At 60.6% G+C, this 20,580-nt stretch overlaps 3 protein-coding genes across 13 annotated transcripts in view; 2 read left to right on the top strand and 1 right to left on the bottom strand.

The window, feature by feature from the left end:
* The window catches only part of COL18A1 (collagen type XVIII alpha 1 chain), a 69,032-nt gene extending 64,288 nt beyond the window's left edge, over window positions 1-4,744 (top strand). For both annotated transcript variants that reach the window (XM_064515460.1, XM_026107427.2), the window contains 9 exons: window positions 110-232; window positions 411-555; window positions 680-753; window positions 922-1,050; window positions 1,285-1,320; window positions 1,449-1,754; window positions 2,033-2,230; window positions 2,656-2,771; window positions 2,960-4,744. In XM_064515460.1, the coding sequence (XP_064371530.1) occupies window positions 110-232; window positions 411-555; window positions 680-753; window positions 922-1,050; window positions 1,285-1,320; window positions 1,449-1,754; window positions 2,033-2,230; window positions 2,656-2,771; window positions 2,960-3,173 (1,341 nt within the window). In that variant the 3' untranslated portion in view covers window positions 3,174-4,744. The remainder of the gene's footprint in view (window positions 1-109; window positions 233-410; window positions 556-679; window positions 754-921; window positions 1,051-1,284; window positions 1,321-1,448; window positions 1,755-2,032; window positions 2,231-2,655; window positions 2,772-2,959) is intronic.
* On the bottom strand, window positions 4,540-14,896 carry SLC19A1 (solute carrier family 19 member 1). Of its 3 annotated transcripts, none has more exons than XM_026107428.2 (6): window positions 14,744-14,896; window positions 8,690-9,012; window positions 6,471-7,215; window positions 6,025-6,217; window positions 5,761-5,902; window positions 4,540-5,474 (listed from the first exon to the last, which is right to left on the bottom strand). In XM_026107428.2, the coding sequence occupies exons 2-6, from the start codon at window positions 8,864-8,866 to the stop codon at window positions 4,995-4,997; spliced, it is 1,737 nt and encodes a 578-aa protein (XP_025963213.2). In that variant the 5' UTR covers window positions 8,867-9,012; window positions 14,744-14,896; the 3' UTR covers window positions 4,540-4,994. The 3 variants fall into 3 exon arrangements, with proteins under 3 accessions (XP_025963213.2, XP_064371531.1, XP_025963216.1); XM_064515461.1 differs by lacking the exon at window positions 14,744-14,896 and adding an exon at window positions 9,297-9,451; XM_026107431.2 differs by having other exon boundaries at window positions 5,131-5,511.
* Window positions 14,897-19,400: 4,504 nt separating this feature from the next.
* Window positions 19,401-20,580, top strand: part of PCBP3 (poly(rC) binding protein 3) — a 96,187-nt gene continuing 95,007 nt past the window's right edge. For all 8 annotated transcript variants that reach the window (XM_064515459.1, XM_064515453.1, XM_026107411.2 and 5 more), the window contains exon 1: window positions 19,401-19,607. The gene's annotated coding sequence lies outside the window, so the exon portion shown is untranslated. The remainder of the gene's footprint in view (window positions 19,608-20,580) is intronic.

Genomic DNA, 20,580 nt, shown 5'->3' with positions numbered 1-20,580 from the left:
GTCGGCTGCAACATGCTGGGGCAGTGCGGGGATATGCCTGCAGCCCAGCTGGGACGCACTGGGCATGGGAGGCGCGAACGGCTCATGCTCACATCATGCTATCCCACAGGGTGAAAAAGGTGAGGCAGGCCTCAAGGGCGAGAAGGGTGAACCAGGCGGGACAGCGCTGTATGGCTCCAGCGTATCTGCGCTGCCAGGCCCACCAGGTCCCCAGGGCTACCCTGGCCTGCCGGTGAGTACCACAGGGGCACGGGGTGGATTGGGGGTGTCTCCATGCTCTGAGTGGTGGAGACCAGGCTGGGGAGGGCTGTGCTTGCAGCGGGATGGTGGGGAAGGCTGGGGGCATCTGCAGGGGGATCACATGGCAGGCTGTGTGTTTTGCCTCAAGGATGCTCTCTTGTTCTCCCTAGGGTCCCAAGGGGGACAGTATTGTTGGGCCACCGGGGCCTCCAGGACCTCAGGGACCCCCTGGCATTGGATATGAGGGGCGGCAGGGCCCCCCTGGCCCTCCCGGCCCCCCTGGTCCTCCCTCCTTCCCAGGCCCACACAGACAAAGTGAGTACCTGCCCAGAGGTTGCCCTGTCTCTGTCCCTGTCCCCCAATCCCTTGCTCGTCCTCTCCCTGTCCTGTGCACCAAGCTGGGGCAACCATCTCCATCTCGGCCTTCCCTTCCACCTAGCTATCAGCATCCCTGGCCCTCCCGGCCCACCAGGACCCCCTGGACCACCAGGTACCAGCGGGACATCTCCTGGGGTGAGTTGGGGCTGTGGGGAGGAGGGAAGGGTCATCCCTCTGCCTGCCCACCCCCATGTTTGCTGTCAGTGCAGAGCCCAGGGGGGATGCAGGGGCCATGTCCCAAGGGTCCTCCCCTTCCGGGCCTGCCGGCTGCGCCTCCAGCGCCCACCTGCCCTGTGCCCGCAGCTACGCGCCCTGCCGACGTACCAGGCCATGCTGAGCACCGCTCACGAGCTGCCCGAGGGCTGGCTCGTCTTCCTTGCTGACCGGCAGGAGCTCTACGTCCGCGTGCGCAATGGTTTCCGCAGGGTGCTGGTGAGTGCTGAGTGGGGATGGCCACTTAGCTTGTGCCTGTGTTGGGGTTTGTGTTGCCCTACGGATGTCAGCCAGCATCAGAGGGACCCAGTGGCACTGGTGCTGCTGGGCACCTGGAATTGCTGCACCTCAGCACCATCAGTCGGGGGATGCTGAGGTGCCTTCCCCTTGGTATGAGAGAGAGGAAAGGGGTTGCTCTGCTGTGCTTTAACATGCCCTGTCCTGTCCTTCCAGCTTGAGGAGCACACCCTGATCTCCAGCTCCACTCTGGTGAGTCCCCTGTCCTGCTGGCAATGGCAGCACGTGGGCAGGGGTGCCCTGCCAGCTGCCACAGTCCAGCTCCTGTGCAGGGCTCTGGGCAGCCCCAGCCCTAAGCACGGCTCTCCCTCCTGTCCCAGGACAATGAGGTGTACGACAAGCCACCCAGCGTCCACTACTCCCACGGCAGCGCTGTCCCTTCGGGGTCCCAGCACCCCTTCCAGCCCCGCGGGCCCCTGCACACTCTCCGCAACCACAGCCCCCCGCCCACCGCCCGGCCGTGGCGAGGGGACGACATTGTGGCCAACCAGCACCGCCTTCCCGAGCAGCCCCTGCTCCATCATGGCACCCAGCATCAGCAAGAGCTCCTGAACAGTTACTACATCAACCGCCGGCCGGATCCAGCCCCTGTGGCCATCCACGTGCACCAGGACTTCCAGCCTGCCGTGAGTTCCCAGAGGGCCATGGAGATGTCCACAGTGGCCAGCCAGTGAGACTGGCGCATCCCTCATGTGCCAAGTGCTCCCTGGTTGCTCTTGCATCCTGCTTGGCCCACTGGTCCCCATGCTCTGCAGGGTGCCCACAGAGGCAGCACCTCTCGGTGACGGGGTGGTGCCCAGCTGACCCTTTCCAGGTTCAGAGGGCCGGCTGGCACGGGGAGCATGGCTGTCAGTAAAGCCACGGACTGGCCACCGCGGTTCTCATGCCCGTGTCCCCTTGGCAGCTCCACCTCGTGGCCCTGAATGCCCCACTGAGCGGCAGCATGCGCGGCATCCGGGGAGCCGACTTCCAGTGCTTCCAGCAAGCCCGTGAGGTTGGCCTCCTGGGCACTTTCCGGGCCTTCCTCTCCTCCCGCCTACAGGACCTGTACAGCATCGTGCGCAGGGCCGACCGCAGCACGGTGCCCATCGTTAACCTCCGGGTATGTGGCCTCAGCTGGGGAGTGATCGTGGGCTGGCCGGGGACTCAGAGAGCTGCCGGCAGAGCTGCTCCCTGAGCTTGCATCCTTGGCAGAGATGCTACCGGGCGCCTCTCCCCAGCCTTGGCTCCATTGCCGCGACCCTCCTGTGAGGTGGAGCATCCAGCAGCAGGGGTTGGGGAGGGCTGAATTCCCCAAAGGTGCCAGCACCCCTCTCAGCCTGTCCCCGGGACGGCGACCACACCGTGTCCCTTGTACGGGAGCTGTTGTGCGCGGCTCCAGTGAGCTGGGGTCCCGGCGACCTGTGGGTCGGGGTGCCAGAGCTGCTCCCTCTGCGGCTGGGAGCATCTTGGGAGCACGCTCCAGCGGGAAGCAGGGATGGTGGCTGGGCTGACCCCCTTTTTTGCCTCCCCCCACCCCCTCACCAGGATGAAGTGCTCTTCAGTAACTGGGAGTCCCTCTTTGCTGGCAGCGAGGCCCCAATCCGGGCCGGCGCGCGCATCCTCTCCTTCGATGGCCGCGACGTCCTGCGGGACTCCGCATGGTGAGTGCAGGGTGCCCAGGGGCTCCCACCGGCACGCGGGGTTTGGGCAGCGTGGGGACGCGTGAGAAGGGCAGGGGCTGGATTCCCTGCGTCCCACCACGGCTGCCGCCCCGTGAGCGCCGGAGGGTCTCGCCGCCCTCCCGGGACCATCGCCCGCCGCGGCAGCCGCACATCCCTCCGCATTTCAGGCCTCAGAAGAGCGTGTGGCACGGCTCGGATGCCAAGGGCCGGCGCCTCACTGAGAGCTACTGCGAGACGTGGCGGACGGAGGAGCGGGCTGCGGTGGGCCAGGCCTCCTCCCTGAGCTCAGGCAAGCTCCTGGAGCAGGCAGCCAGCAGCTGCCAGCACGCCTTCATCGTCCTGTGCATCGAGAACAGCTTCATGACCGCCTCCAAAAAATAACCCCGCTCTTGGGACACTGCACACCTTCCCAGGGAGAGCTGGGCCAGGCCAGCCGGCTTCCCTGGCTACGCTCCTGCCCTCACCCCGCAGGGTGGTTTTTTTTTTTTTGTTTTTTTTTTTCCTCCTCCCAGATCTAAAGCCAAAGAGTATCGCCGTCGGTTTTTTAAAATGCCGGCCCGCCAGCAGGGGCTCGTGATGTCCCTCACCTGGGCTGCATGGGGTGAGCTGGCCAGGAGGCAGAGGGGCTGCGGGCTGGCGGGCTGTCCCCTGCCAACTCCTCCTCCTCCTTTGGACACAGCAGTTTCACTTCTTTTCTAACCCCTAATATTTAACCAGTTTAGCTGTATACATGCATCGACCACCTCCTCCTCGGCCTCCTCCCTGCTAGGATGCTCTTTGCGGGGAGGCTTGGTGGGGGCTAGCAGGGAGGGATGCTCCGCAGGAGGATTTTGGAGATGCTGTGCAGTGTGTCCTCCTGGAAAGCAGAGGCCGGGGGGGGCCCTGCACCGTCCTCGCCAGGAGCCCGGGTCCCAACCCAAATCCGTGCTGCTGGGGCCTCAGTGTACCTCTGGGCCACCCAAGGGAGGACAGGGCCCACCCCAGGTGTCCTTGGCGTCGGCTGGAGCTGGCCCTGCGTGCAGCATCCCCATCCCAAGCGAGAGACCATCCTTCAGCAGTGACCGGGCTCCTGGGCACTTGCCCCTCCACTCTGCACCCAACCACCTCCACCCCACCAGGTAAGGTCCATCCTGGCCGGCGCTGCTCCCCGTGGCTCTTCGGCCTCACCTCCCGTCCCGCCACCTGCCCCTCCTCACCAGACACAGCGCTTCCTTCGCAGGGTTCGCCCTGGCGGTCCCATCTGCCCCAAAATGCCCACCTCTGGGTCACCCTCCCTCACTGCCTTACCGCCCCAACGCGGGCTCATCCCATCCTCTCTGCACACCCTCGGGACCCCCGCGGTACTGTTCCGGCACCCTTCCCTGGGCTCCTGCGGAGGCTGGGGAGGGGGATTGCTGCCCAAAACCCAGCGTTTCCCCCTGAGATCAGCTCAGAGGCCAGGGGTACCGGGCGTGGGAACGGGGATACAGGAGATGGGGTCATTTCCTGGGGCTGCCGCCAGGGAGGACAGACGCCCCCCCAATGCCCTGGCTGTCCAGGGGTGGGAAGGGGGTCACCCAGCCTGTCGTTGGCATGTGTTTACACGCGTGTGCATGTGTGTGTGCGTGTGGACCGCATGGTACCTAGGCCAGAAACCATGAGCACCCTCCGCGCCACCTTTGTTGCGCTCTAAGGCCAAAGCGAAGCAAAGCTGGTTTGAATTGGTGTGGACAAATCCAAGGTGCTAAATAATAAAAATAAAAAAAAATAAATCTGTAACTAGCTTTTTATTATTGTATGGAAATTCTTACCATAAAAGCTATGCGAGTCACACGGTCTCTATTTCTTACCATCTACTGTATTTTGTGTAATTACTGCAATTTAAAGCCTGTGGAGCTTTATATTTTTTTGTCGGTTGTGTCCTATAAACCATTTTCTAAAGGCACTGAATAAAGAAATGTTATCCTCTTGTAGTGTGGCTCCATGTGGCTGAGCAGGAGGATGGGGAGGCAGCAGCCAGGAGACCCACAGACCCCAACTGTCTCCCTCACACAGCACCTGGAGGTAGCGTGGGTTTAGCCTGTGACACCACCTTGGGCACCTTGGCTCTGCTCTGGTTGCGTTTGGGGCCTCCCCAGTGCCAAAAAGGGAGTGAAGGAACAAGCCCCAGTGCAGGTTGGTGGCTCTGTGTTAGATTTTCACGCTCAGATGCAAGCCCAGCTTCTAGGATGGGGGACACTTCCCCAGCCCTGACGGAGGAGCTGGGGAAGAAAGGAGATCCCAGTGGGTATCTTCCCAATGGGACAGTGCTGGGGCTGCTGGTGGGCTGGGCGGACAGGAGATGAAGCACATCACAGAATGGTGATACTCATTTATTGAGAGCCACGACCTGCTTCGTGGGACAGCAGGCACCTGTGGAGGGGCAAGAAACCAGCCGCGGGCTCTGAACCCCGTTGCTGAGCGGGGCCGGGCTAGCAATGGGGCCGCGGGCTCACTGCTGCTCCGAGGGAGCCAAGCCCAGCCAGGCACGGCGGGGACGCAGGGCTGGCGCTCAGGCTTGCGTGGTGCCTGCCTCTGGGCTCTTCTCCGTCGCCAGCACATCTGCGGCAGGCTGGCGCAGCTCCTTGGCGAAGGCCAGCTCCGCGGGCTGCTTGTGGCGGCTGTGCTGGATGCCCACGCCGACGGCTGCCAGCAGGTAAGCCACTGCCAACAGCGCAAAGTAGCCAAAGTACACATAAAACTGCAAGGTGGGGACAGAGCGATGCCTACAGTGAGTCCCCGGCACCCACGGGTGGCAGCCCCATTTACCTGCCTCCTGTCATGGGACCTGGCATCCCCGTGAGCCTGCTAACGTGCCCGAGGAAGCAGCAGTCCCAGACCATACCCCAGGCTGGCTCCCTCTCACTCTTTTCCCCCTCCACGCTATTTCTGGGACCGCCTTGGTCCTTGGTGCCCCCCGAGCCCTGGCCATGTCCTCTCCCATCCCTACCTGAGGATGCACAGAGAGGCCCAAGCCCCTCTTGTCAGCCACAATAACGGTGATGATGGTCTTCAGCACAGTGGCAAAGAAGGTGTTGACCCCAAAAACCAGGGCGCAGAGCTCTTTGGAAAGGGAGGCAGCAATCCGGAAACTGGGAAAAAGGGAAGACAGTGAATTCAGCCACTCCAGCACCATGAACTGGGCCACTGCAGCAGGAGGCAGACAGGTTCGGCTCGTCCATCCCTTAGGGAGCAGGACCAGGGCACCACTCACATGGCGATGGGCACCAGGAACTGGTAGGAGCCGCGGAAGAGCACGTAGGCAGCATAGCACAGCCAGATGTTGCTGGTGGTGTTCATGAGCAAGAGCAGCCCTGCCTGGAAGGCTGTCACAGCCCCGATCACCAGCTCGGACCACAGCGTCCAGCGGATCTTCAAGTAGCCAGCTGCAAAGGCGGCGACAGCCCCTGGGGGAGGACGGGGGCACCATGAGTGACGCCCCCACCGCAGAAACACAGCGTTTCGCCTTCCTGCTGTCCCCAAGCCTGGCTTGGCTACCTACTTGCTTGCTTGCCTACCCCACTCTGCCAAACCAACCTCAAACCCATCCCACGTCCCACCGCAAAAGCACTGCAAGGACTGCCTTCAGGAAGGGACAAAGCAGGACAGGGGGTGCTCTGATCCCTCCCCACCGAGCTGTGGGAGGCTGAGGAAGCATACCCAACAACGTGGATGCGGCGTCCACCCCTCCGTTGTACACCCTGCGGTTGTCCCTGGCAGGGTAGATCTCGTTCCAGAGGATCTGCACGTAGTACAGGATCAGGTAGTAGCCAGCTGAGTTGAAGATCCACCAAATGGACCAGAGCCGGAGCTGTGGCTGCTTGGCCACCATGCCCACCTCCCGCAGCATGCGGCACAGGACCGCATCGCGCCAGTGCCATGTCCCCTCACCACCCCCCGTGGCCATCTTGTCCAGCTCCGTGGGTGCAGCCCCATTGCAATCCACCTCTGCCCGATTGAAGAAGAGACTGCGCTTGGGCCGCTCCAGGAAGAGCGTGAGGATTAGGCCGAAGCTCATAAAGCCTAGGGAGACATAGTTGAGTGTGAGGAAGGGGACATCACCCACGGTGACACAGAGCTGCCCCAGCACTGAGCTGGCAAAGACACCCATGAGAACAGAGGAGCGGGAGTAGCTGGCCATGCGCTGGTAGCGAGACGGGGCGACAAGGGAGAAGATGTAGGAGGAGTAGGCAATGCGGGCAGCCATGGTGACGCCGTAGAAGAACTCCATGAACTGCATGGCCAGGACAGAGGTGCCCAGAATGAGGAGCAGCCAGATGGAGATGTGGCTCAGGCTCTGCAGCACCAGCACCGGCTTGTAGCGCAGGTAGTCCGTCAACAGGAAGATGGGCACCAGCACAGCTGTGTAGGAGTATGTCAGCACCGGCGTGATCACGTTGGTCACCTGCCATGTGCAGAGACAGCCTGAGAGCTTGGCATGTGCTGCTGCCCGCAGGCCATGACCCTGCTGGATGCCCCAAGCTGGGCCCTTTGGCCCACAGCACACCAGCCGCGGCTGCCCCAACACTGCCCCTCCTCGGGGAGGAATTTGGCCGGACGTGTGCTCAGCCGGGGGCCCGGCCGAGCCCCAGCAGGCTCCCGCGCCGGGAACGCAGTGTTCCCACGGCTGCAGCAACCCGCTGGGACCAGGGCCAACATCTCTAGACAGTGGCGGGGGGGAGAGGCAGCCCCCTCCTTGTCTAACCCGGCTGTTGCCAGCACAACAACCTTCCCTGTCGGTGCCCAGCACTGCGCTGGCCCCTCCGTGGCACATGCAGCACCATGCACCGTGCCAGCAGCACTGGGGAACACTCCCTGCCCCCCCCGCCGGGCAGCACCCCCCACCGCTCCTGCCCTGTCCCCGCAGGCTGCCCCACTGTGCTCCCACCACCCTCCTCTTCACCCCGACCCTCAGCAACCAGCCCCAAAGCTCAACCCTCGCACTGCTAACCCGACATTTATTGGGCTTAAACATAAACCCAGGCGGCCAGGGGTCAGGCATGGCCCCGGCTCCGCAGGGAGCGCGAGGTGGCTGTTTGTGCCAGGCACCCGTTTGCCAAGCAAGCCAGCCTTTAAACCTGTTTTGGCCCCCCCACTCCAAAAGCTGTTGCCAGCACCCAGGGGGCTGCCTCCAGTCCCGCGGGAGGAGGGTACCCGCCTGGCCCCCATGCCACCAGGTGCTAGCACCCGAGGCAGGAAGGCACGAGGCGTTCAGCCGCCCCGCGCCGTGCCAATGAGCCTCGAGCACGGCTGAAAGCTGCCAAGGGGCGTCTTGCCAGCTCTCCTGGAGCAGGATGCTTGAGGTGACCTGCTCAGGCAGCCCGGGCACAGGGAAGAGAAGGCCAATTTGGCTGGGGCAAGGAGGCAAGCAGGCGGCGTGGGCACGGGGGTGGCTGCCAGGCTGCAAGGGCATGGCAGGGCCAGCCCGTGGGCTCCCTGGGCTCCTTCCAGCCTGCTCGCGTGCAGGTCTTTCCCCAGGCGCTGGAGAAAGGTGAGCTGAGGATTGTTGTTCCAGGACGGGGTTACCCAAGTTTAACCCGGCTACCTTGCGGCCGAGAGGGACAGGAAAGCATCGCTGGCAGTCGGCTCCGCTCACGCCACGCTGCCCCAGCAACCTCTCCCCGTGCACACAGAAATACCCCACCCCGCGCCAAAAGGCATTGCTATGACCTGCCACCCCTGGGACTCGGCGTGCCTGTGCCCCAGCACGTCTCTCTGCACCCACACCACACCGGGGGGAGATTTGGGGCACGGGGAGGATTGCTGCTGGCCCCCCCAGCGCTAGAGGGGGGATGCTTTGGGCAAAGGTGCCTGCGAGCTGGGTGCCTGCAGGAAGACCTTGGCCAAAACTCCTCGGCGCAGGGATACGGGCTGCTCACCTCCACCTCCGTGAAGTTCTTGTCAGGCCCCAGCAGGTAGGGGGTGATGAAGCTTTCCCCAGGCCGGATCTGCGTCATGAACCCGTAGAAGCACAGGTAGAAGACCTGGAGTTTCCATCGCTGGTCTGGTGCGGCCTCGGCGGCAGGCTTCTTGGCACCCTCATCCTTCTTGGACATGGCTCTGCCAGCTGCCAGAGCAGCTCTTCAGTGGGACAGCGGCTTTCTCCAGGGGACAGTCAGACAGACAGGCTCTGCCGGGCCGGGCAGCTCCTCTCCGGCTGCAAGCACTTGCCGACACATCGACGTCCACGCCGCTGCAGTTTCTGGGGAGAAAGCAGCATTTGGAGTGAGACCAAATTCCTCCAGAACACTAACGCAAATAAATACCACTACCTTCTCCCCAGGAGACATTCTTGCAACAATGATCTCGTGCAGAGATCAAAAAAAAAAAAAACCAGCCCCGCATTTTGCTTTGCAAAATGCCCCCCGCCCCCCCATTTCCTCAGGCAGGATTTTCAAAGCACACATAAGATGGATGCACAAGGCAATCTATTCTCCAGGAAGGTGGCCGTCTGTCCTGCTTAATTCATGTACCCCCGCTTCTCGCCTTATGAATGTCAACAGGACTTCCCCCCCGCCATCTCAAAAGCAAAGCTTTCCTTCAAGCTGAGTTGCTCCACTGTAGATGCATCAAGTTTTCCCAGGAGTAGAGAAACATCTGCAGGGCTCGGAGAGCTGCACGGACGCCAGCTAACACTGCCCCAGGCGACTCTAAACTTGGGAAGCCACTAACGCTCGCCCCGAGCAATGCACAGAGGGGAGCAGAGCCCTGCGGCAAGAGGTGCCCAGGGGCCCTGAACCTCCGCCCAGCGAGACAGCTAAGTTAAGAGGGAGAAGGCAGGAGGCAATAATGGGTCCTTTGCTGCCCGCGGCACCAGTGAGGACACCCAGCGGGTCGTGCCAGCCCCAGGCGATTGTGAAAGCGAGTTAATGTGTACTCCCGCAGTGGGGCTGCCCACGTTATATATTAGCTGCGCGGGCATCGGGACTTTAGACAAGCTGAAGGTGCGTGGTTTCCCCCGTGCACTCCTCCTCCACCCTGAAGGACGGTATGCCTCTCCCGAACGAGTGCCTGGAGGATGAAGCTCGGACCCCAGCGCCCACCGTCCTGGTAAGGACGAGGAAGAGCAAGAAATGCAATGGGGCACTCGAGCGGTTCAAAGCCTGAGAAAGGTTTAAATGCTCAACTCCCTTGACTCAGCTGCGTGAAGGCAGGCAGCACTGCGGAGGTCTAATTAGCAGTCACGGGATGAAGCTCAGGAAGGGAAAACTTCTGGCCGCAACATTGCATTTAAGCTTCCCGAAAGCATGTCTGGGGCTGCTGAAATGGCCCCGTGGGGAGGTTCTGGGAGCTGCTTTCCCAGCGAGGCTGCGGCAAAACAACCGGACGAGATAACCCAGGGGAGAGCTGCGCACCAGGGAAGTCCTCTCTTCGCCACCCCCCCACACACACACACACAGAGCTGCCATGCTCCAGTCACACACAGCAGGAAAGCTGAGAACATCCCTAGCCTCAGCCCTGGTCTAACATACCCTCTTCCCTCTCTGCCTGGCTGATTGCATTCGCCCTGGGCAGGGCTGGCCGCAGAGTCAGGCTTTTTTCAAAAACAAACAAAAATAGCTAACTGGGTTCCCTGAAACCCCCCTTTAAAATGCAACTGGAAGGTATATCGGGGGGACAGAGAAGGGGTCCACAGCTACTTGAGGAACTTAAATTCCTCTCCCCTTCTCAATCTCACAGCATGTATTTTAACCATTTGGGGTCAGACCCACTCCCAGGTATTTTCCACCTACCTCTCACTCCCATAAGTACCCTGACAGCACTTTTTAAGAGATAAAAAGCCATGCGTATAAATACATGCCACAGGGCCAAAGTCTGGAAACATGATTACCTGCTAATTACCACATGACTGCGCACAGTCGTTTCAAAACGTTCTGGCCCTGAAAAGCCAGCATCAAAGAAGTAGTGCCCGTGGCTCAAAAGGACTTGAGCTGGCACAAAGGCTCCTGGAGGAGGATCTTGTCACCGCGCTCACATACAGAGCCCAGGCGTTGGCACAGGAAGATGGGTTGTGATCGAAAGCAAAAGTGGCAAGGCAAAACAGGCAGAAACATCCTGTCTGTTTTCCCCCGGGAACCTCGTCTTGGCAGGAGGCTCGCCTGTCCCGCTGCATTCCCGCGGGGTTGCAGTGCCCGTGACTCAGGGTTGCCACATGCATGCACAAAGCCCGTACCTGGGCAATTGCCTCCTGCCCCTCCAACGCGGCTTCTTACAGAGTCCAGAGCCTGGGAAACCCTCCTCGGAGCTGAAGCAAACAAACAACTTGAAAAAATCAAGCCATTGGCACAGCAAGCCCTAACTCGCTCTGACTTGCCGAGCTTAGCTTTAATCACACATTTTTGAGGGCTCACCAAAGCAGAATGTGTTTCACAAGGCCTCCCTTTATATGCTGGGAATATAAATCCTCCAGAGGAGCAGTGATTTAGAAAGTGGTGTTTGCTTACCCGCAGGCCAGCTACCTCCTACAGCCGGGACTCAGCAGCGCTAGCGTGGACCTCCCTGCGGCTCGCAGCAGCACGGCCCTCCCCAGGCGCGCCGTGAGCGGAAGAAACGGCAAGCAGCAAGTAACGGGGGCTAAGCTTTCACCTCTAAGCCCCTACCACTGCGAGGACTGAGCTGTTCCCTTACCTCCCATCCGGGGCCCTTGCCAGCTCCGACTGCCTGAACTATGACCCATTTCCCTCTTATCCCAGGCTTGGAGTGGACCCAGGAGTTCCCAGCCAGGCCAAGGCCCTGGGATGTGACTGATTTTCCTCTCCAGCTCCCTGATGGGCTGCATCAAAGAGGCTGGGAGCTGCCAAAAGCCAGTCTGATGCCGGGGGCTAAAATTCATTATAACTCAAGTGGAAGCGCGTGTGTGGGGCAGTGAGGGGAGGGTGTCGCTTGGGCCAACCCCACTCCATGAGCACCACTCCCCCTGCCCTGGCTGTGAGCACTGGGTGTCCAGAGCCAAAGCAACCGGGTGCTTAATAAATATCACGTGCTCTTTGCAGGGCAGACCCCCATCAGGTATCAGGGCCAGCTGCACACTGCTCCCCACGGGATGCCCGCTTCTTGCATGGAGACCCCCCAACGGGCTGTTTCCCACCCTTTGCACTGAGCCAGTTTTTAAAGCAGATGCTCCCTGCTTCCAGTCAAGAGCAGCGAATCTCCATCCAGAATGAAAGTACCTGCTCGTACTTGGCCCAAATGGATGAGTTTTTGCCTGGTTTACACCCAAGACAGGTTGCAGCTCCATGACAGCTGTCAAGATGAGGGCTATCCCAGTGCCACCATTCCCCCGGGAGCACAGCGGCTCACCAGCTGGGATTTAAATCTGCTCCTGCTGTCTGGGCAGGTGCTACGTACTTCCCATACCAGCTCAAGAGTGAGTCAAAGGCAGCTCTCCTGATAAAAGCAAGTTGCTTTTCAGTGCAGACAAGCCCTCTTCGCTCCGGAGTGGGCTGGGAATGACCCCAAGCAGGAGCGATGCACCAACTGAGAGCAAACCACACCAGCCTCAGGTCCTCGGCCCTGCCCCGGGTGCGTCACCCTCAAAACATCACCCACGCAGGCTGAGACCCACCAGCTGGCCATTTCTGCCTCTGCTCCAGAAGGCAGGCACCCAGCAGCTTGGCTAGCTTCCCAGTATTGCCATGGGTCAAGGCGAGACTACTAGCACAAGAATGAAGAAACAGGCGGAGAAGAGCCAGCTGATGTCTCCAAGGACACCTATGTGCTGGACATCCACACCTTTGCCCCTGACTTCACCTATTCCAAGCCTCTACGGCTCCCAGAGCACCCCAGAAATCTCACTTTTAGCACACAACACTCAGAGAGGCAGGGTGATGAAGAGTTAAGGCACGGACTCCTGATGCGGGTGAATCAGAAGACCCTTTATTGAGATTTTACACATATACTTATACCTGTACAGATTCTTCATACGTAATCTTTCTTACTCGTGATTCGCTAAAAAATCATTATTCATGCGTCTAGCTCTATTCTATAATTGGGTTAAGCTACAGGGACACGCAGCACCTTGTCTGGATTAGTGAGATGCTGACCTTGTCTTTCTCTGCTTTTTACTTCCCTATTTTTACCCTGCACAAACACCCTTCTTCCTCTTTCCTCATGGTTCATGACTCTTCAGGGACTTTCCAGCAGCTCTATCAAGCTGCCTGTCAGCTCCTCCACAGCAGGGAATGAAATAATTTCCTTGCAAAGGATGTGAGGGGATGGAACTGAATTGGAACCAGCTCCTCCTTGCTTAGAGAAATGAAAATCCTACCAGCGGTTTGGGAAGTGCCTTCTCTCCCCTGGCTGCAGAGACACGCATCACAGCATGAAAAGGCTCCACACATCCACAGACCTGAGCACCAAACCCTTTTGGCCTGGCTAACCCCATCTCACCAGCTTAGGACAGAAAGCTTGGCCAGCTGCAGCCACTCAAGGTTAGCGGACGTGAGTCCCCATGAGATGCTCCCAGTAAGGGCAGCTCAGCGCTATCTTGCCTTGAGAAGTTTCCTGCCCTGCACCCCCAAAGTAACTCCATGGCTATTTAAACCACTTGTCCCCTGGAGGTGACCAGAGGAGAAGTGACACAGATCTGCAGGTGCAAGCAAGACCGAGAAGAGGAAACACAGCACTGGCAGGTTATCACCACATGAGCCTGGGCTATTGCCAGGTAATTCCCATGTGAACCTGACATGGGACCACGGTCACGCGAAGCATGGGCTGGCCAATGCAGGCAGTGCTCGGGGGTCACAGGTGATGTGGGTGGCTCAGCTCAGGCCCTCCTTCTCCAAGAGCCACAGCCACCCCACGTGGCTAAGGGACCACACTGCAGTCCCACGGTGACGGCCCCAGTGTGGGCCATGTGGGGTGCTCTCCATATGATGCCTGAGAACTAAGGGGGTCCCTGCAGGGACCCACAGCCATGACCACTACCGGATATTGGTGGCAAGTGAGAGTGAAGCTGGCACAAAAGCAACGATGGCAAAGCAGGACACAGTTTGCAAGCTGCAGGGAGAAGCAGCCAAGCAAGAAGAAGTGGAAGCACGCAAGTTAAGAGTGCGGGCACCTCTTCTGCCTTGGCTGGGTGGCCCCTTCTGGGTGCCGGGGGGATGATTTGGGGCGCACCTGGGAGGGGGGTGCATTGCACCCACTCACCCCACACAGGGGCACCATGTGCATCCAGCACCAGGACACCATGAGCAGCCTGTACACTTTGCACTAGGACACACTGCACACCACAAACCTGGGCACCATGGGCACCCTGTGCACATTGCACTGGGGCACCCTGAGCAACCCCACAGTCCAAGCACCCCACGTACTCCACAGCTCAGCAACCTGAACCCTGAGCACTCTCGGTACCTTGCAGCTTGGGAACCCAGCACCCCCAGTACCATGAGGGCCCTGCACACCCTGCACCTGGACATCCCATACCCCAGCCACCCTGGGCACCCTGCATACCGGGAATCCCCCACCTTAGGCACCCTGGTCACCCCATGCATTCTGGCACCCCACATCACGGCCATGCCACGCACGTGGGCACCCTGCAAATCAGGCAGCCCATGCATCCTGGTGCCCTGGGCACCCTGCACCGCGGGCACCTCATGCATCCTGGCACTCCATACCACAGGCATCCCATGCACCCCGCACCCAGCACCCCGGGCACCTCATGCATCCTGGCACCCCATACCACGGGCGTCCCATGCACCCCACACCCTGGGCGCCCAGCACACCGGGCACCTCATGCATCCTGCACCACGGGCATCCCAGGCAGCCGGGCACCCCGCACATCGAGCGGCCCATGCACCCTGGCATCATGCACCCTGCGCACCCAGCACCCTGCGCACCCCATGCACCCTGGGCACCTCGGGAGCCCTGCACCAAGGGCATCCCACAGCCGGGCACCGGCCATCCCCGGGGCACCCGCTACCCCCGGGCCGTACCTGCGGAGCCGGCGGGCATGGAGGCGGCAGGCCGGATCCTGCCCGGGCGCGGTGGGGTTCACGGTGCCCTGCAGCCCCGATGCCACCCGCAGCCGCCACTGCCGGAGCAGGAGGAGGAGGAGGAGGGGGAGGTGGGTGGCAGGGGCCCTCGGGAAATGTAGTCCTTGCCCAAGTGCAGGGCAGCGGGGGAACTACAAACCCCACAGTGCAGCGGGCAGGAGGAAGAGGAAGAGGAAGAGACGGAGGGAAGGACGGGGGCTGGGACTCTGCTGGAGCTGCAGTCCCATGCTTCTCTTCTGCCCGCCCTTCCCCTCCCCTTCCTTCCCCCAGCCCTTAGCCTTGCAGCCGCCCCCCCCCCAAACTGCTGTAGGGACGCATCCATCCAGCCCGTCACCGCGGCAGCCCGTCGCCTCTGCCCCGGCTCGTTGCTGGCTGTGGCTTCCCCGCCTGGCCCAGGGGACCCCGCGCGGGGCAAAGCGAAAGGCCCGTCTGGCCCCGACCGCACGGCCTGCATGCAAAGTGCCGGGCTTGTCCCCTCCCAGCCTGCACGGTCACGGTCACGGTCGTATCTGGAGCAGAGCCCTCTCCCGCTGCAGCCTAAAGTGTCGGACAGTGCTGGCTAATTAACTCGTTCGGGGCCCCAGACACCGCAAATCCCGGACGCCTGCAGGACGTGTTTCACAAGCAAGCCTTGCTCCCCCCCGCAGCAAGTTGGGACAGAAAGGTGCATCACAGATGGAGGGCAATTCCCCCAAAAAAGCATTGGCTCCAAATCCTGCCTGCTCCCAGCACAGGATTGCAGCTTGGGGACACCCCTCTTTGCATGCTCTTAGCTAGGGTTGTCCAGGTAGCAAACCCCCCTGGGATCTGCTGCCTGCCCATCTGTGGTGGTCTCTGGGCTGTGGGCTCCATCTGCCCTTGCCCTGCTTCCCACCAGGCTGGGAGAGAGCATAAATCACGAGGTGCTGTGCCCTGCTGCCCCCCGCCTCAGTTTCTCCAGGCACGGCGTGGCCATCTCCCTGGGGAGATGCTGCGTTTTGCGCAGGGCTGTCTCCTTGTCTCCCCTCTATTGATTTAATGCCGTGGTGCGCCCCGCAGTCCATTAGCTGATTGGATTTATTTCTGGCCCCCATTTGTTACAGGGGGCAGCTGCCGCTGGGGCTTCATGTTAGAAACAGCATCTCGTCATTACAGTCTTTATGCCTCTTATAGCTAGACTTCCCCAGTTCTGTCTGCACCCTCCCTATTCCTCCCAGTCACTCTCCTCCTCTTGCATCCCATGCACTCCCCTCCCCCCTGCAGCACACAGCATCCAGAGTGCCCCCTCCAGCAATGATGGGATATTTAATCACCTCCATGGGGCTAGCTCAATAAATGGTCCTCTACTGCAGTGTCACCCTGAGAAAGCTGAAAATCAGCATTTCCCCAAAATCTTCCTCCTGAGGCCTCTCAGCTGCCACCCTCAAAGGGCTGCTCTGCCTTCTGCCTTTGCAGCAGCTCCGCTGCAGCCTGGACCATCACTGGGGGGAAGATCCACTGCTGGATGGGGCTGTGCTGTGTCCCGGGGCGGTCCTGGGTATCCTGCTGCACGCAGGGCTCAAAGCAAGCCGGGAGACCTGTCTTCCCGTGGCACAGCCTGGCGGCAGTCCCTGAGACGAGCTAATGGGGTGAGACCCAGGCATCAGGACAGCAGGGACCTGTCCCCAATGCAGCCACTAAATTGTGTTGCTGAACTGCTCCCAGAGGCAAGAGCATCCTAAGAGGAGGTGGAGACCCTTGAGTGTTGGAGACCAGGGCTGGTATGAACGCCTCCCTCTCCAACGACATTACTCTCAGGACACAGCTTCATCTTCCCTCCTGTCCTTCCTCGCATCCTTCCTCCCCCTCTCCCAGCAGTTACCCTGCCAGAAACAAATGCAAGCTGACAGGCCTCAGCTACTCTGCTTAAATATTTATACTCCCCCAGGCCCGGCTGGAAGCCAGGAGCAGGATCCAACATCTGAAGACTGCTACGGTGTCTTTGCAAGCAACCTCCCCACCCAGGGCTGCGCGTCACCTCCCTCCGCACCCCACGCCCAGGCCCTGATGCCCAGACAGCATGAAACAAATAACCAGGACGCAGTCGAGGATGAGATTAAAAGGATGCAGAAAGAGTAAAGAACGCGGCTAGCGACAAGCAAGCCCAGCGTCCCGCTTGCACCATGCAAGACGGAGCCCCACGCAGGCACCACCTCTGCTGACCTGGCAGGAAACCCTGTGCTTCTCACCCCCAGGGCTGGCCAGGGCCAAACCTGCTGCCGCGGGAGACATGGGGACCCCCGCACCTGCAAAAAGATCACAAGGACACCAGGTCAGCTGCTGTGTCCCACGCTGCCATAAGCATGGAAAGGGCTGCTCCACTGACTGCATCCCCTCTGAAATCCCCAAGCCAGAGATTCACTTAAGAGCTCCACACTGCACTCCTGGAGCTGTAGCCAGAGCAAATGCAGTCTGTGGACACCGCAGAGAAATCGGCAGAGGAGACAGACATAGCAGAGCTCCCACTTGCTCGTGGCTCCAGCAAGTCTGGGCTGGCTCCCTGCTGGGCCTGGAAAATGGCATGGAAGGAGCCAGGAAAGGAGATTTTCTCCCTGAAACAACTCCCGGCAAGCTGCAGGCAGAGCCACACACAGAGGAGCGACAGCATAACCAATCTGCTAGAGCTGGACAAGACACACACGGAGCAGCGAGGGGTGCTGGCTCCATCAGGGAGCCGCACCAGATTTACCACCAGGATGGCTTTCCTGGACCAGAACAGGAGACAACATCATTTTTAACTGAGGCTCTGCAAGCCCCTATGCTCACTATAATGCTGCTTTTTCCTTCCAGCCTGCCTTCTTCCCTGGATGGCTGCAAATCTGGATGCTTTCCCTTCCAGGCGGGAAGCCCATGAGCATGACACAGGGCAGCATGGCTAGCGCAGAGCGGAGCCAGCCGGGGAAAGCCCCTCCTGCCTCCGGGCTCACAGAGACCAACCAGAACGGTTTTGTTGCAGCAGAATGAGCCAGCTCCAGGGGGCCTGGCAGACCCCTCCCACACGGGTGCTTTACCCCTTCCTGGCTGCTTCTGGTGAGGGAGATGGAAGACAAGACCTCAGCACCGTGCACACTTATCTGCAGCAGACATGTTACTCCCCAGGCCAGCCACATCCCTGCTTTGGGCTGTGTGGGTTGAGCAGATGCACAGCTGGTGGTGGGACCCACCTCCGGGTCACTAGATTGCCAGGAGGGTGGCTGAACAAGGCCTCTTGCTTATGTGCCTTGGGGACACCAGTGAGACCTGGGAGCAAGACCACCACAGTGCACATCTGCCTGGCGTAAGTGACAGTGCAGATCCGAGCAGGATATCACAGGGTACTGTTGTGCCCTGGGGGCACTAATAAGCCTTAATTGCCCTGAGCAGCCTCACCTGGGACCTCCACCTATCTACCCCCTGCCCATGGGCCCAGGGGCCCTATTTAGGCTTGGCCCTGGGCATTCAGTCTTGCCCTGGTCTATAGTGGAGTTGTGCTTGTCTCCAGCCCTGTCACCTGCTGCTCCTGTCCCTGGTCTATCCGTTTGCTGTTTTTGTGGCTGTTGATGGACCCTGGCTCTGCCTGCCTGGTTCAGATGTTGGTGAGAGCCCTGCCTGCACTGGGATCCACCTTGGCCTCTGGCTCATCCCACCCATGGGGCAGCCCTGCTCTCATTGCTCCCTGCCAGTGAGCTCCAGCCCTGAGCTGAGCATGGTGGGGTCTGGCCCTGTGGATCCATCTGACTGTGCCCCCCAGCCCCAGGCTCCTCAATAATCCCCCCTGCCAGAACTAGCTGCTCTGGGGCTCCTCTGGGCCAGCCTGACCTTCCTCCCACCCCAGCTCTGTGTCCCCCCTGCCATGTCCCTGACCTGACTCCCCACCATGCACTCCCTGCCTGTGGAGCATCTCTGCTGATGGCCCGGGGCTTTTGGCCCTCTCTTTAAACAACCCCCCACCCCCCACCCCAGGGATCTTTAACGTGAAGTGCAATGCAGGCATCCGTGTTGCCTCTGTCATCCTCACCCTTCGTGACTGAAGAGCAAATGTGGTTCCTGCTGCCTCCCAGCCCTGCACCTCAGGATTTTGTGAAAATCCCAATGCCAGGGTGCAGCAAGAATGGGGTGACTGCTGCCCAACCTTGCCAAAATCACACTGCCACTACCATCCCTGTCGCTGGCTGCACTCCCCCCAGCCTGCAGTAGCACCCAGCGGAGCAGGGCCAGCGTGGCAGATGATGACGTGCAAAGAGGATGGGGTGTTCACAGCATGGGGCGCCCCTGATTCCCACTGCACAGCTCAGAGAGGGCGGCATCCCTGCAGACCCCTGTGCTGCCCCGAGAACCAGCTTCTCTGTGGTCCCTGCCTGGCTCCCGGCCCTCAGTCCCTGTTCGGCTGCCTGTTGCTGTCCCTGTGGGGTAACCCGGCTGCCAGGGATTGGCTCCGGCTTGGGGCCGTGCGTTGGCTCCGGCGCGGGGGGCTGTGGCTGTGCCCTGCACGCTGGGATGGGAAAGGCTGGAGGATGGGGTGGGCTCTGCACGGCGGGGTGGGCAGGGCCTGCGGGATCCAGGGCAGGGAGCATCGGCTCGCCTCTGGCTGCTGGCTCATTCGGAGCAAGCCCTGCTGCACCGAGGAGACGCGTCCCCCTCCCCTCCCTGCCCCCTTCCCCAAACTCTCCCTGCTCTTTCCTCACTCACTCCTCTCCCCCCTCCCAGACGAACCTTCCCCTGCCTGGACCAGCCCCGATCCCTCCCCACCTCTTCAGAGCCCGGGTGCCTGTCACTCCATCCGTCCAGCCATCCATCTGCGGGACAGGTAAGATTTTTCCTTCCCAGGGCTTTGTTCTCTTCGGACTCTCAGCGGGCTCCGGCTGCCCAGTGTGTCCCCTTCCCCAGCGCTCACATGTGCAGAGAGGCAGGTCTGGTGTCGGATGGGTGGATGCTGCTGCTGCATGGGACGGCGGTGCCCTGCCATCACACCCACTTCAGAGGTGCGCTGGTCCGCCCAAGCTGGGCAGGACCCGTCACTGGGGCCCGGATCACTTCGCAGCATGAAAATGCCTGTGAGCGGCACAGCATGTCTTCAGCGTGGGGTTGTGCCCTGCTGAGGGACCTCGGGAAGAGGGTGGATGCAAACCATGTTTTGCCTCAGCTCCCTGTGCAGTATCAATCCTGCACAGCATTGGGAAACAGCTCATGAGTCAGAGAGAGAAGCAGCTGCCGCTGCGATGGGTTGCAGTCCCATCTCTCTCTAAAATCCTGGGCAGTTAGTGCAAGTGATGAGGTTTCTGCTGCCCCCAACCCAAAAGGAGCCTTGACCTCACTGCTGTGTTATGCCATCTCCCTGCGTGTGTGGTTTTGCAAGACAGGGACTGCTGAGAGTTTTCTGTCCCTGACTCCCATCCTAAGTTGCTACTTTGCTTGGCAAGGGTTGGCCTCTAAGGAAACAAGGTGCAAAGTGCTGTGTCTTTGTCCTTGGAGGAGAAGACAGGGTTCCCAGGCCTGGCGGGTCTGGGGCGGCATGTGCAAAGTCCCCCTGCCTGCTGTTGCAGGGAGAGACACGGGTCCCATGATGGGTGAGGACAGGGGACGGCAGGGATGCTGTGCAGGTGAGCCCTGTGTGCTGGCTTTGGGGTGGTGGCTTTCAGGTGTGAGTCTCCCCCAGGACCTTCCTGGCTCAAGGGAGAGGGCTCTGTGGCAGAAGGCTCTTGCAACATGTGAGTTGGATTGTTTCTGAGCTCCGAGGCTGGGTGTGCTGCTCTCCAAGTGCCCACCAAGCTGTTCATCAC

Source organism: Dromaius novaehollandiae, chromosome 7, assembly GCF_036370855.1.
Source record: "Dromaius novaehollandiae isolate bDroNov1 chromosome 7, bDroNov1.hap1, whole genome shotgun sequence".
In the NCBI taxonomy this organism is placed as follows: Eukaryota; Metazoa; Chordata; class Aves; order Casuariiformes; family Dromaiidae; genus Dromaius; species Dromaius novaehollandiae.
This window is presented reverse-complemented; position numbering and strand designations above follow the sequence as displayed.